The sequence below is a fragment of the Benincasa hispida genome, chromosome 5, assembly GCF_009727055.1.
Source record: "Benincasa hispida cultivar B227 chromosome 5, ASM972705v1, whole genome shotgun sequence".
NCBI classification, from domain to species: domain Eukaryota; kingdom Viridiplantae; phylum Streptophyta; class Magnoliopsida; order Cucurbitales; family Cucurbitaceae; genus Benincasa; species Benincasa hispida.
The window spans coordinates 60,482,818-60,495,594 of NC_052353.1; the positions used below are offsets into that span (position 1 = coordinate 60,482,818).

Sequence of the window (12,777 nt, forward strand, 5' to 3'; positions counted from 1 at the left end):
ATGGATGAAGTTTCAACATTTTAAGCCTAAATGGAAATCCTTCTCCACGATAAAAGAAAAAAAGAAGCCCAAATACAAATTGGTCAGGCATTGACAATGGCCCATTTTTCTTGGTCTATGTAAATGGGCTAGCTTCTAGTTGGATTCAGATATGGATATTTTCAGTGTTTTGACTCCCGTGAAGAGATTACATTGAAAGTTTAGCCCTTCATGCTGCCACATCTACCCTAATGGTAATAGATAGCATTTTTTAAATTAATTAAATATATAAGAATATTTTTAAAGAATTATAAAGATAACAAAATCTGAAAGTGATAAACTTTATCGCCAATAAACTCTTATGAGTGATAAATCTATAACTTGTAGACAATAAGAACTTGATCTAAATTTTGTTGTACCTACACTTTTTTTACAGTGTGCTTTATTTGTAAATATCTTGGATCCGGCTATTATATTTACAATTATTCCGATATGATATGAATTTGATACATATCATAATTTCACAAAATTGTAGGGCCCATTTAAAATTTACTAATTTACCAACTAAGTTTACTAAAAGAAATTTAAGCATCTGCTTGGCCATTATTTCGTATTTTATTTTATATTTTTATAAAATAAATTTATTTTAACTCAATTTCTTACTTTGCATCTATTTTAATTAATATAGTTGATTTCTTAGTCAAATTCAAAAAACAAAAAATAGTTTTTAAAAACTATTTTTTTAGTTTTCAAATTTTGATTTTGTTTTTGAAAATATTGATAAAAAGTAGATAATAAAAAAAAAAGTGAAGAAAATGTTTATATAGACTTAATTTTTAAAAGAAAAAAATAAAAATAAAAGTATTGAAATAAAATAAACTCAAATTCATGGACTAATTTTGTAATTTAATCATAATTTATATAAGTTTTTAAAAAAGGCCCTTAATCGCACCCTCCCTCCTTCCAACCCTTTTCTTCCTCTCCCTGTCACTGCGAATCCTGATACGGATAGGAGTAGAAAGCTGGGGATTTTCGCAAATTAAATATTTGAAAGGGCATCTAGTACAATTACCGTTAACTGTTTTAAAATTATTATTATTATTATTATTATTATTATTATTTTGATAAAAGCTGTTTTAGAATTAAACCATTCGTGGAAAACGAAAACCCATTCGATTTTGGAAGCGAGAATTAAAAAGAAAGGATAAAGAGTCTGCACGATCACCTTAGATCAGTTCTCGTGTCATCTCCACCGTTGAATTTTTCTGATACGGAGAAGATAACGAAATCAGACGGTGCGCGATCCGCTCGTACCGTTTTCTCAGGTACGATACAAAAAAAATTTACATTTCAATGTTCATTTTTTGATTTTTTGAGCTGCCATGGACATTCTTCAATCTCAGAGTGGTAAGAGAAAGAGAAATCAACGCGGCGACTAGAAAAATTGGATGCGTAAGAATCAAGTGATCAATTACACATGGCGATTGAGGTACGTTTGATGTTATTTCTTCTCATGAATCCGTAGCTGAGACGATTTGTTTCTGTTTCCTTTGAATTTTTCTCAAATTTGGATCCATTTTCATTTATTTCTGCGATGTTTGATTCGTTTATTGACATTGGCTATAGCGTAATATCTCCGTAATTAAGGATTCTATTCTTGAATTCGCATCGTTTATTGTTCAGAAAGCTTTGTTATTATGTAATAGGCAGTCGAGGTCTTTAATGAGTATTGACTTTTTTCTTGAAAGTTTCTGCGGGGAAATTGTAATGTCATTGATTAGTTTCTGCTTGAAGGAAAATAACAATGTTAATGGTTTAGAGAGCTGAACTTGCCATTTGATTGAGGTAAATGTTTATTAAGCTTAACTTTTCATTTCAATCAAAAAGCTTGATACGCAGTTTCTATTAGTGAACTAGTTAAACTCATTTGTGCTTTGTTTCAATTAGAAATCAAGTTAAACTTATTCATGAATCTGTTTCCCCATAGCAAGTTTGATTTGGCTTCGCCTCAGTTTCTTTCTTTCTCTCCATTTTTCCTTTCTTTTTAAATTTATGTTCAAACTCTTTCATATGTATACTTTTGGTGTGTATATGCTAGGCTAGACATCCGTGATTATCCGGACAGAAGTGCAATAGAAATGCTTGGTTATTTTGTTTCATATCTGCATCATTTTTTGTTTGATCTTTCTATACTGCATTCTAGGAATGCCAACAGTACAATATATGAAATTAAAAATTTATTCCCTCGCAGGATCTCAAAGTCATAAATAACTGCAGCATTGGACGTAGATAAGGATAGCATTGGACTTGAAACAAGAATTTGATTGTGTTCTTCAAGATAAACAATGAAGCGTCATGTTTACATCAATGACGATGAACCATCAAATGATCTTTATTGTGATAACCGTATTTCAAACCGGAAATACACATTATTGAACTTTCTCCCCAAAAATTTATGGGAACAGTTCAGGTAATGTTTCATTGTCGTAGTTCTTATTCGTTCTTATCAGAATTTCTGTAGTTCCCGTAGAATTATATTCCACATTTCATATGATGCATGATCTCAAGAATATCTTATGCAAATGGTTGAGAAAAACCATGGATATTTCATTTCCTTTCTGATTGGCTGTACCTTTCCTCTTTATACTATTTTTTGGAGTTAACTTTATTGCCCCTATAGTTGCTTTTGTTCATTTTAAAAAAATTTCCATTAATTGTGTCTTCACTTGACTACTGCCAAGGCGTGTGGTCAAAACTAACAATATGTTAGCAGTCTATATACTTTTTTGAGACTTCCCAGCATGAACAGCCTGCTGAAGTTTTCATAATCTTCTAGGATTTCACTATCGATTCATTATGAAGTTACTTCGTGTTTTCTCTCTTACAATTTTGCATCGTCATACCTAGCTTGCAGATGCTTTCCAATTATAAATGCATTTTTTATTCCTAACCAATGTTATTTTCATTTGTTTTCAGCCGCTTCATGAACCAATACTTTTTGTTAATTGCGTGCCTACAGTTGTGGCCGCTCATAACTCCAGTAAATCCCGCCAGTACATGGGGTCCACTTATCTTCATTTTTGCCGTGTCAGCAACAAAAGAGGCATGGGATGATTACAATAGATATTTGTCAGACAAAAAAGCGAATGAAAAAGAAGTTTGGGTTGTGAAGCAGGGTACCAGAAAAATTGTAGGAATCTCTCTAAATATTTTGATTAGTATGACTTCCTTTTCATATATGAAAATTATTAATTTGTTGCATTTCTTCTAGTAGGTTTTTTTTTTTTGTCAATCCAACAACTACTTTCTCCCAAAGATCTTCAATTCTAATTTTACATCATGTCCACTAGCAATTGGATCATTTATGGTGATTGGAGTGAATGAATAGCAAAGTGTTATTTAAAAGAACTAGGAATTAGGATTCTACCATAGTTGTGGAGATTAATGTAATTTCCTCATTGTCAAGTAAACTATGATCTGTTTCTTCAGACTTTCTGTTCATTTCGTTAACTTTGATGTCTTTTCTTAACTTCTTGGCTTTTACTTGTAGATTCAAGCACAAGATATTCACGTTGGTAATTTGGTATGGCTCAGGGAGAATGATGAAGTTCCTTCTGATCTTGTTTTGATTGGTACCTCCGATCCTCAAGGAATTTGCTATATAGAGGTTTGTATGGAGGTTCATGCGTTTGCTGAATTGGATTTTGTTTTATTATTTTCAGTTTCATCGAGTCAAATGGATTGAGTGATTATCTTGAAAATTTTGAAAACAATATTTTTTATGCGTTTTGTATATCCATATTTTGAATTTGCAATTTTAAGATGCAGAATTACATTAAAATAAACAAATAATAATTTGACATTTGGCAGACATCTGCCCTTGATGGAGAAACTGACTTGAAGACAAGGGTCATACCCGCAGCTTGCATGGGAATCGATTTTGATCTGTTAAACAAGATCAAGGTTTGGGTTTTCATTTCCAACGATCAACAAACCGGATTTATTACAGGGTTTTAATTTGGGTGAAGCAGATAGCAGATTTGTAAGCATCTTTAGTGTGAAAATGACAATTTTTTTTTTTGTCATTCACCTTCATTTGGCAGGGAGTTATAGAGTGTCCTACACCAGATAAGGATATTAGAAGATTTGATGCAAACATTCGGTTATTTCCTCCTTTTATCGATAATGATGTGTGCCCTTTAACAATAAAAAACACAATTCTTCAGTCATGTTACTTGCGGAACACAGAGTGGGTCTGTGGAGTAGCCGTCTACACAGGCAAGTTCATTTGCAGAGATTCCAAGTTTATATAGACTATTCACTGAAAAAAATTGTTTTCTTCATGGTTGAGAAAAATGGTAGAGAAGGATAACAAGGAGGAGCTTTTTCAATTGATGCCCTCACTAGATACATTAACACGTTTGTAAAACCAGGATCTAAATTTACACAATGATAAGACTTGCTTACAAGCTAGTTTAGTCTTTTTTGGATTTGAAAAATTGTTGTTGGAAAATTGAAATTATTTGCTAGTGTTTCTACCCTTTTTTGGGTAGATTTAAGATGCAATGAATAGACTTTTTGCAGAATGGCTTATGTATGAGCCGAAATTTTTAACATATAGCTCTATTCAATTCTCTTGCAGTTTACTTTGCATGTTTGATATTTTCAGGCAATGAAACCAAGCTTGGAATGAGCAGGGGTGTGCCTGAACCAAAACTTACAGCTATGGATGCAATGATCGACAAGTTAACTGGTGCTATATTTGTTTTTCAACTTGTAGTGGTTGTTGTTCTTGGTATAGCTGGTAATGTGTGGAAGGATTCGGAAGCTAGAAAGGTTCAATAAAATCTCTTTGTTTCCAAAGCTTGTTGTCTTGATTATTTACGTCTGAAACATGAAGCTGTCTGTTTCTTGTTACTACTCAGTTTATGATGTCTCTCTTTCTCCCCATCTAATTGAAGACTCATTATTAGTCATGCATTCTTTTGTATTCCTGTTGACTGTAAGTTATCTTTTGGTACATGTAGCTATGGTATGTGCAACATCCAGAGGAAGGCCCATGGTATGAGCTTTTGGTTATCCCTCTTCGGTTTGAGCTTCTTTGTTCAATAATGATACCTATTTCAATTAAGGTATGTTGAGGGTTTGGTGCATAGTATTGAACTTTCTCCACTTTTCTTATCATACTTTTCCATGCCTATGTTTAGGAAGTTAATTCAAAGTATTACAGACGAATACTAGATGTTTTAGTAGTTGCAATTTCCCTGTTGAATAATTGCTTAGGAATTTAGGATGATGTTCATAGTATTCATTCAGGTCAGAGTTGGTTATTGAAGTGACCAGCCTAGATGACTTCACAATTGTCATTTATTGGATGTCTTATGCATTTGATTACTGCATATTTGCTTTATCTATATCTTCTTGAAGCGGTAGTTAGAAGTTGGGAAAAGTTGTCTGTAATATTGTTGACTAAAACATTTCCATTTTTCAGGTGTCTCTGGATCTTGTAAAGAGCTTATATGCAAAATTTATCGATTGGGACTATGATATGATTGACTGTGAGACTGGTATTCCTTCCCATGCTACGAAGTAAGTAAAGAAAGTTGGGATAAAACTGCTAAAAATTATTGTGGCTTCCATGTCTGTGTCACATATCTTGCATACTTTCTTAGAGGTGTATTTTACATGTGGCAGTACAGCAATAAGCGAGGACCTGGGACAAGTCGAATACATATTGACAGATAAAACCGGTACTCTCACTGAAAATAAGATGATCTTCAGGAGATGTTGTATCAATGGCATTTTTTATGGAAATGAAAATGGAGATGCCTTGAAAGGTTTGGCTCTCTGATTGTTGTCAAAAGCATTCTTCTCATTGCATTGTTTTCTGTCACCTATATGTAATTTGTTTTTCACAGTAGGGATGAAGGATTTTTAAAGATTAGATAGATTATAATTGTCACTGTCAATTCTAAATTCCAAAATAATTCATGAACTAGTCATGGAGAAGTATTTTGCTGGTCGATTTCTATCAAATTCTAATAATGGTTCAAGCCCCTCTAAAAGTATTTTGCTGGTTTAGCTACAGCGCCGGACAAACACTTTTGGTTTCACTTGATTGGATCATTTCCTTAATTCATTATATAAGATCATGAGTTTGATACTTGTATAGTTTAACTTTATTTGTGAAGTTGACATTAGTTATTTGTTCTGGTTAGTTATATAATTATGTGTTAAATCTAGTAGAGGTTTCAGGAATCACGGTGAAATATTATGGCAGAGTTCATACTTGGATTATATAGAATGCCTTATTGTAATTTTTCCAGACAACCTTAATCATTATTTCTTTGCTTAGCTTTACATATTTCTCTGATAGGCAGACTTCCCTTTATTAGTGTTGTTAGGAACTTAAAATTCTTCCTATTTAAGTGTAATTTGTGCATATAGTTTGTTCAAGGAACTGAGTAGACTTTTTCTCCCAGACCTTCAATGTATGGTAGTTCATATTCGACTACTTTCTGTTGCATGCAGATAAGAAGTTGCTCAATGCTATTGCAAGCAGCTCTCCAGATGTTATAAGATTTCTCACAATTATGGCAATATGTAATACAGTCGTGCCTACAAAAAGGTGATTTTTTGTTCATTTTTTAACTGGAAGCTCTCTGGATTTTAAAATTCATTGAAAATTTCTTTACCAATTCAATTAAATATATATATTCTCTTGCATGTGCTGATTTCCTTTATGAAATATAATTTTCTAATATCTTTCTGTTATTTTTCAGCAAAAGTGGAAATATCTTGTACAAGGCACAGTCACAGGATGAGGATGCCCTCGTGAATGCTGCTGCTTATTTGCATATGGTATTTGTCAATAAGAATGCTAATATACTTGGTGAGAGTCATCTTTCTCAAGGCAAAGTTGTTCAGATAGATGAACCACTAGAATAATGCCCTTGTTTAATTGTGGTTGCAGAAGTTCAGTTTAATGGAATGCTGAATAGATATGAGCTTCTAGATACTCTGGAGTTCACATCTGAACGAAAAAGAATGTCTGTGGTCGTTAAAGATTGTCAGACTGGGAAGATTGTCCTCCTGTCAAAAGGAGCAGATGAAGCTATACTTCCTTATGCTTATGCTGGTAACCCTAAAATTTAGTTGTGTTTTGAAGATTGAATAAGAAAACAATTTTATCCACGTGTCTATTTTGAAGTTCCGTGTTTACTATAATTACCCAAAAATCTTCTCTCATTTACCTCACTGGTCACATTTCACTTTCTCCAAGACAAGGGCTGCTGTGATGAGTTGGCAGCCGTAAACTAATTTTTAGCAAAACTTTTTACAATTACGTTGAGTGATGTTGATGAACTGTATTTGGTTAGAATATTTAACGGAAATTGTTGCTCCATTGCCCTTTGGATAAAGAACAGAAAAAAACGTGAAATTGCTGCACCATTTCCCTTTGTTCAAAAAAATCTGTCCACATCATCAAGATTGGTACCTTTTTATATTTAATAACGTTAACCTGGAGAATTTTAACTTTCTATCACAAGTTATGCTTATGTGATTATTACTTTAATTTTACTTCAGGCCAGCAAACGAGAACATTTATTGAAGCCGTGGATCAATATGCACAACTGGGTCTCCGCACATTATGTCTGGCTTGGCGTGAACTAGAGGAAGATGAGTATCGAGAATGGGCTTTTATGTTTAAAGAGGCTAATAGCACACTGGTTGACAGGGAGGTAATTGGCACACTTTGTCTAGGCTTTTTATGAATGCAAATTTTTTCCGTATGATGTATTTTTACGTGGCATGTCTGTTCCTCTTTTGTAGTGGAGGTTAGCTGAAGTTTGTCAAAGATTAGAGCGCAATTTTGAAGTCCTTGGAGTTACAGCAATAGAAGATAGGCTACAGGTAAATGTTTGTAGTTGCATTATCCAATTTCAAAATGTTATTGGAGAAATGGTATTGAAAGATGACAACAAAACGCTTATGGTATAAAATATCATTGTTGAGATCAGGAACTGCTCTTTTTTTCATATCTACTTCTCAGGATGGCGTCCCTGAAACGATCGAAACATTAAGAAGAGCAGGCATAAATTTCTGGATGCTGACTGGAGACAAGCAGAACACTGCCATTCAGATAGCTCTTCTATGCAACTTTATTTCACCAGGTAGCCATAGATGTGCGAAATTATATGTAGGCTTGTAGGGTTGACGCTTTTTCAAACAAGATGTATCTTTTAGTTTTTTGCCTCATCCCTCGGTATTATGATCATTATTTTTTATTCCGTCATCTTGCTTGCAATTCCTCTTAATCTTCTTTTTCCATTGTATTTGCTATGTCGTAGAGCCCAAAGGACAGTTATTGTTAATTGATGGAAAAACGGAGGATGAGGTTTGTAGAAGTTTGGAGAGAGTTGTTCTAACTATGAAGACCACAACCTCAGAACCCAAGGTAATGCACATCGTTCAATCATATGGCTCCCATTTGGTGTAAATTGATTTCAACCTTTTAATCGACTTAAGTCATCTTATAGCCCATTCGAAATATTTTTTTTTTTTTTTGCAATCCTTTGGATAGGTCTTCCTTTTTGAATTTCATTGTATCAATGAAATTGTTTTGCTTTCCATAAAAAAATGGAAAAGTTAGAACACCTTTCATTTCTTATCGTGGGCATCTCCTCTTATAGGATGTTGCTTTTGTTGTTGATGGCTGGGCTCTTGAAATTGCTCTCAAGAATTATCGTAGGGCTTTCACTGAATTAGCAATACTATCAAGAACCGCAATATGTTGTCGTGTGACTCCATCACAGAAGGCTCAGGTGCTCCTCTAATCTCTAGTTCTTTTATTTATTAGCTGGTTGCTTGTTCTTTTCTGTCCCATGGGTTGTTAAGCATCATATAATTGGTATTAGCAGCTTGTGGAACTCCTAAAATCGTGCGACTATAGAACACTGGCAATTGGAGATGGTGGGAATGATGTGAGGATGATACAGCAAGCTGACATTGGAGTTGGCATTAGTGGAAGAGAAGGACTGCAGGCAGCTAGGGCAGCTGATTATAGTATTGGAAGTAAGTAATACAACCCTACATTTAAAGAGGATTTCTTTACCATGAGAAATTCCATTGTTGAATTCCTGTTTCGCATTGCAGTTAACTAAGTTCTAATCTGCTCACGTGCTCCTGTCTGAATGATGTTAAAGGTTGTTACTTTTATATGAAAGAGATTTTGGAATCTCTTATGATCTCAACCTTCCTTAATATGCTGTATTAAAATAATTAGAAAAAATAGAATAAGTTTGCGGTGCACCTTTTAGGGAGAGGAGTCAACAATGGCATATTTAGACCAATTGTTCTGAGAAGCTTGGCCACATCTTGGCTTGTGTATTTTATATATTTTCATTTAGAATTAATTCTTCCTGATCACCTCTCTCTTGTTTCCTAATGCCTTTCCATGTAAGGGATTGAATACTGTCACTTCAAGATGGATATATATCCCTTAACGGTTACTTTTTGTCCGTATATTGAAAATTACTCTCTGATGACAGAAAATAGTACTCCATATGATATTTGTTTACTGTTAGAACAACCGTCTGGTAGTCTTAGAGGTCCATGATATCTAGCTTTGCAACATTTATGAAATAATATCCTTTATACTCTGTCTGAGCTAAAGTCTTATCTTTTTTGTTTGTTATTATCCCTTATTAGTTGCCAAATTTCCTCGTTAATTCTCGTTTCTGGTAAATGGAATGATTTGTTCTTTTGGCTAACACCCAAGTTCCATTGGTTTCTTCTGGTTTTCAGAATTCAGGTTTCTGAAAAGATTGATTCTAGTTCATGGACGATATTCCTACAACCGTACTGCATTCTTGTCACAATATTCATTCTATAAATCCTTGTTGATATGTTTTATCCAGATCTCGTAAGTGTCACTAAACTTAATAGCACTCTTGAAGATAACAAATGGACGTGATTTTTTTTTATTTTTTGGACACCCATGTACGAGTAGCACTGACTTTCGAATATGTTCAGTTTCTCTTTCATATCAGGTGTCTCTGGTACCAGTCTCTTTAATTCTGTTAGCTTGATGGCTTACAATGTTTTCTACACCAGTATTCCAGTATTAGTTAGTGTCCTTGACAAAGATCTCAGTGAAGAAACGGTGATGCAACATCCTCAGATTTTATTTTACTGCCAAGCTGGGAGGTTCGATTTTCAAAATCTTTCATATTTCTTATTAGGATTTTTATATTGGAATTTTCATGAGGTCTCTTGGCATCCGGAAAGCTTTATTTCCCATCTCATGATGGTTATTAATTTCATCTGTGTCGTTTGAAACAGGATTTTAAATCCGAGCACATTTGCTGGATGGTTTGGCCGATCTCTATTTCATGTAAGTCATTACATGTCACTAACTTCAGCGAACACTTGATTTGTTTTCATGAAGTAGTTTAAATTGCAGTTCAAAGATAACCATTCGATCTGTTTTGGAGATGATTTCTTCTTTTACCATTTAAAGAGAAATTTCTGACTTTTGAAAACTATGATGTTTATCTATGAAGATATCAATTCTTATTAACATGTTTCTTGAGGAAGAAATCATATTTGATTTTGAAAAGGAAAAATAAGAAAAAAAAAAGGTCTCATCTTTCCTTGTGGGCTGATATTTTGCAGGCTGTTGTCGTGTTTGTAATTAGCATACACGCCTACGCTAATGAAAAGAGTGAAATGGTGGAGGTCTCAATGGTGGCACTATCTGGGTGCATTTGGTTACAAGCTTTTGTAGTGACTTTAGAGACCAAGTAAGCTCTCATTTTTTTGCTGTAGGTTAAATGTTACGACTTCTTTTCCTTACGAGTTTCGTCGATGAAGTCTGAAGCGGCGAAATCTTATACCTTGATTTTCCTTTTTCCCATACCATATGAGATTTGATAGATTTTCGCTTCTGGCAGTTCATTCACAATGTTGCAACATCTTGCTATATGGGGGAACTTGGCTGCTTTCTACGTGATCAATTGGATCTTCAGCGCCATTCCTTCATCTGGAATGTATACAATAATGTTCCGCTTATGCGGACAACCTTCTTATTGGATAACCATATTTGTAAGTCTCCCTTGGCCAATACTTTCCTTTCCGCAACTTCAAATTCTGCCTTTTTTTTTTCCATGAACTTTTAAGTTTGTCCCCACTAGGGCGTCTCTAAACTTAAAATTTGTTTAATAGGTTCTAGTTTTAAACTCTGTTTTCTAGGTTTGGTTTCTAAAAGATTAGGCTACAAATTTGGTCATGTAAAAGTTAGAATTTGGTCTTTGTGATGGATTTCTTAAACCGTAGAGACTGTTTGTGAAGTTTTATCAAATCATAAGGACTTAAATTCTAACTTTTAAATCAATCGGGAGTAAATTCTAATTTTCTCCTACTCTAGAAACCAAATTTATTATTTAACCATTTTAAAATGCTTAATAGATCTCTATACTTAAAACCTTTAATATTGTGTCTAATAGGTCTTTTGACCTATTTAACATTTTTAAAAAATTTAAAAATCCACCATACATAACATGAAAAGTTTAGGTTCCTATTATATAGGATAGTCAAGTAGGCTAGAAATTTAGCAAACACAAAATTCAAATTCAAAAGTTGAACACAAAATTCAAATTCAAAAGTTGTAGTGAGATATTAATTACTTTTAAAGTTTTTTAGAGCCTTGTACACTATTTGCAACACTTTTGGGACTAATAATCAAAGTGTATAGCAACATTATTAAAGCAAATATATCAAATCTATCGATGAACTCTATTGCAACAATATAGTCTTAACTAATAGACTACGAATTTTTTTGTATTGTACTATATTTGTTAATATTTTGTGTTTGATTGCTATATTCACAACTGGTCCTTTTGTTTACTAATACTCATTGAAAGGTTTGTTAATATGTTTCCACAGCTAATAGTAGGCGTGGGAATGGGCCCACTTTTAGCCATCAAATACTTCAGATATACATACAGACCAAGCAAAATCAACACTCTTCAACAGGCTGAACGTTTGGGTGGGCCGATTCTGTCGCTCAAAAACATTGAGCATCAGCCTCGGCCCATTGAGAAAGAAGTTACTCCACTCTCAATAAATCAGCCCAAGAACAGAAATACCGTTTACGAACCTCTATTATTATCAGACTCTCCAAGTGCCGCCACTCGAAGATCTTCTCTTGCATCAGGTTCTTCCTTTGATTTCTTTCAAACACCCCCAAGTTATTCAAGAAATAAGGACAACTGAACACTCAGCTATAAAGATATCAGAGACTCGGAACTGTAATATAATATATTGTATAGATTCCACATAATAACTAAGTTACAAAGTTGGAACTCAACTCAAAAGTCCCCTTTTTTTTTAACCATTGGAGCTGAAAGAGGAGGTGTCCTTTTTTGTTTTGTTTTTTTTTTTTTTTTGTTTCTTAATTTTTAATTTTTTTTAATGTAGTGCTACCTACTTTTACTTTTACACAGGGACTTAATTCATTCCCATTTTCCCATCTATAGTGAAGCTAACAGACCTTTTTGAGCCAATTTGCACAATTTTCTTGTCATTTCTTTTGTAGGTAATGGTTGGTTAAGTCAAAGCGAACATGAGTGTATTAATAACCATGATGTCTGTAGTTTAGAACTAACATGTCATATTTATTAGCAATTAAGATGTTTATGGTTCGAATTTCCCCATTCCCATCGTATTAAAAAAACGGTTGATTACCAACACATTGATCGGTGGATAATAGGAAGTTTGATTTCGATAAGAAGCAGT

The 12,777-nt window shown here is 33.7% G+C and overlaps 1 protein-coding gene across 2 annotated transcripts; it reads left to right on the plus strand.

Moving 5' to 3' along the window:
* Nucleotides 1-1,127: 1,127 nt before the first annotated feature.
* LOC120078086 (phospholipid-transporting ATPase 2) lies at nt 1,128-12,545 on the plus strand. Of its 2 annotated transcripts, XM_039032298.1 has the most exons (26): nt 1,128-1,304; nt 1,383-1,468; nt 2,231-2,449; nt 2,956-3,169; nt 3,530-3,646; nt 3,850-3,942; nt 4,083-4,257; nt 4,649-4,815; nt 5,007-5,111; nt 5,471-5,568; nt 5,674-5,816; nt 6,511-6,607; nt 6,762-6,871; nt 6,953-7,117; nt 7,567-7,721; nt 7,813-7,893; nt 8,033-8,153; nt 8,331-8,437; nt 8,673-8,804; nt 8,901-9,054; nt 9,787-9,904; nt 10,015-10,188; nt 10,324-10,375; nt 10,657-10,784; nt 10,935-11,085; nt 11,926-12,545. In XM_039032298.1, exons 3-26 carry the CDS (start codon nt 2,325-2,327, stop codon nt 12,253-12,255), a joined length of 3,312 nt encoding a protein of 1,103 aa, XP_038888226.1. In that variant the 5' UTR covers nt 1,128-1,304; nt 1,383-1,468; nt 2,231-2,324; the 3' UTR covers nt 12,256-12,545. The 2 variants fall into 2 exon arrangements, with proteins under 2 accessions (XP_038888226.1, XP_038888225.1); XM_039032297.1 differs by lacking the exon at nt 1,128-1,304 and having other exon boundaries at nt 1,317-1,468.
* The last annotated feature ends 232 nt before the right edge of the window (nt 12,546-12,777 follow it).

Excerpts from the sequence above, each read along its gene's own strand:
- LOC120078086 (XM_039032298.1), top strand. The coding sequence starts at position 2,325 with ATGAAGCGTCATGTTTACATCAATGACGATGAACCATCAAATGATCTT. Across the intron at positions 3,170-3,529 it reads AGCAGGGTACCAGAAAAATT|ATTCAAGCACAAGATATTCA; the intron begins GTAGGAATCTCT and ends TTTTACTTGTAG. Across the intron at positions 11,086-11,925 it reads CTTATTGGATAACCATATTT|CTAATAGTAGGCGTGGGAAT; the intron begins GTAAGTCTCCCT and ends ATGTTTCCACAG.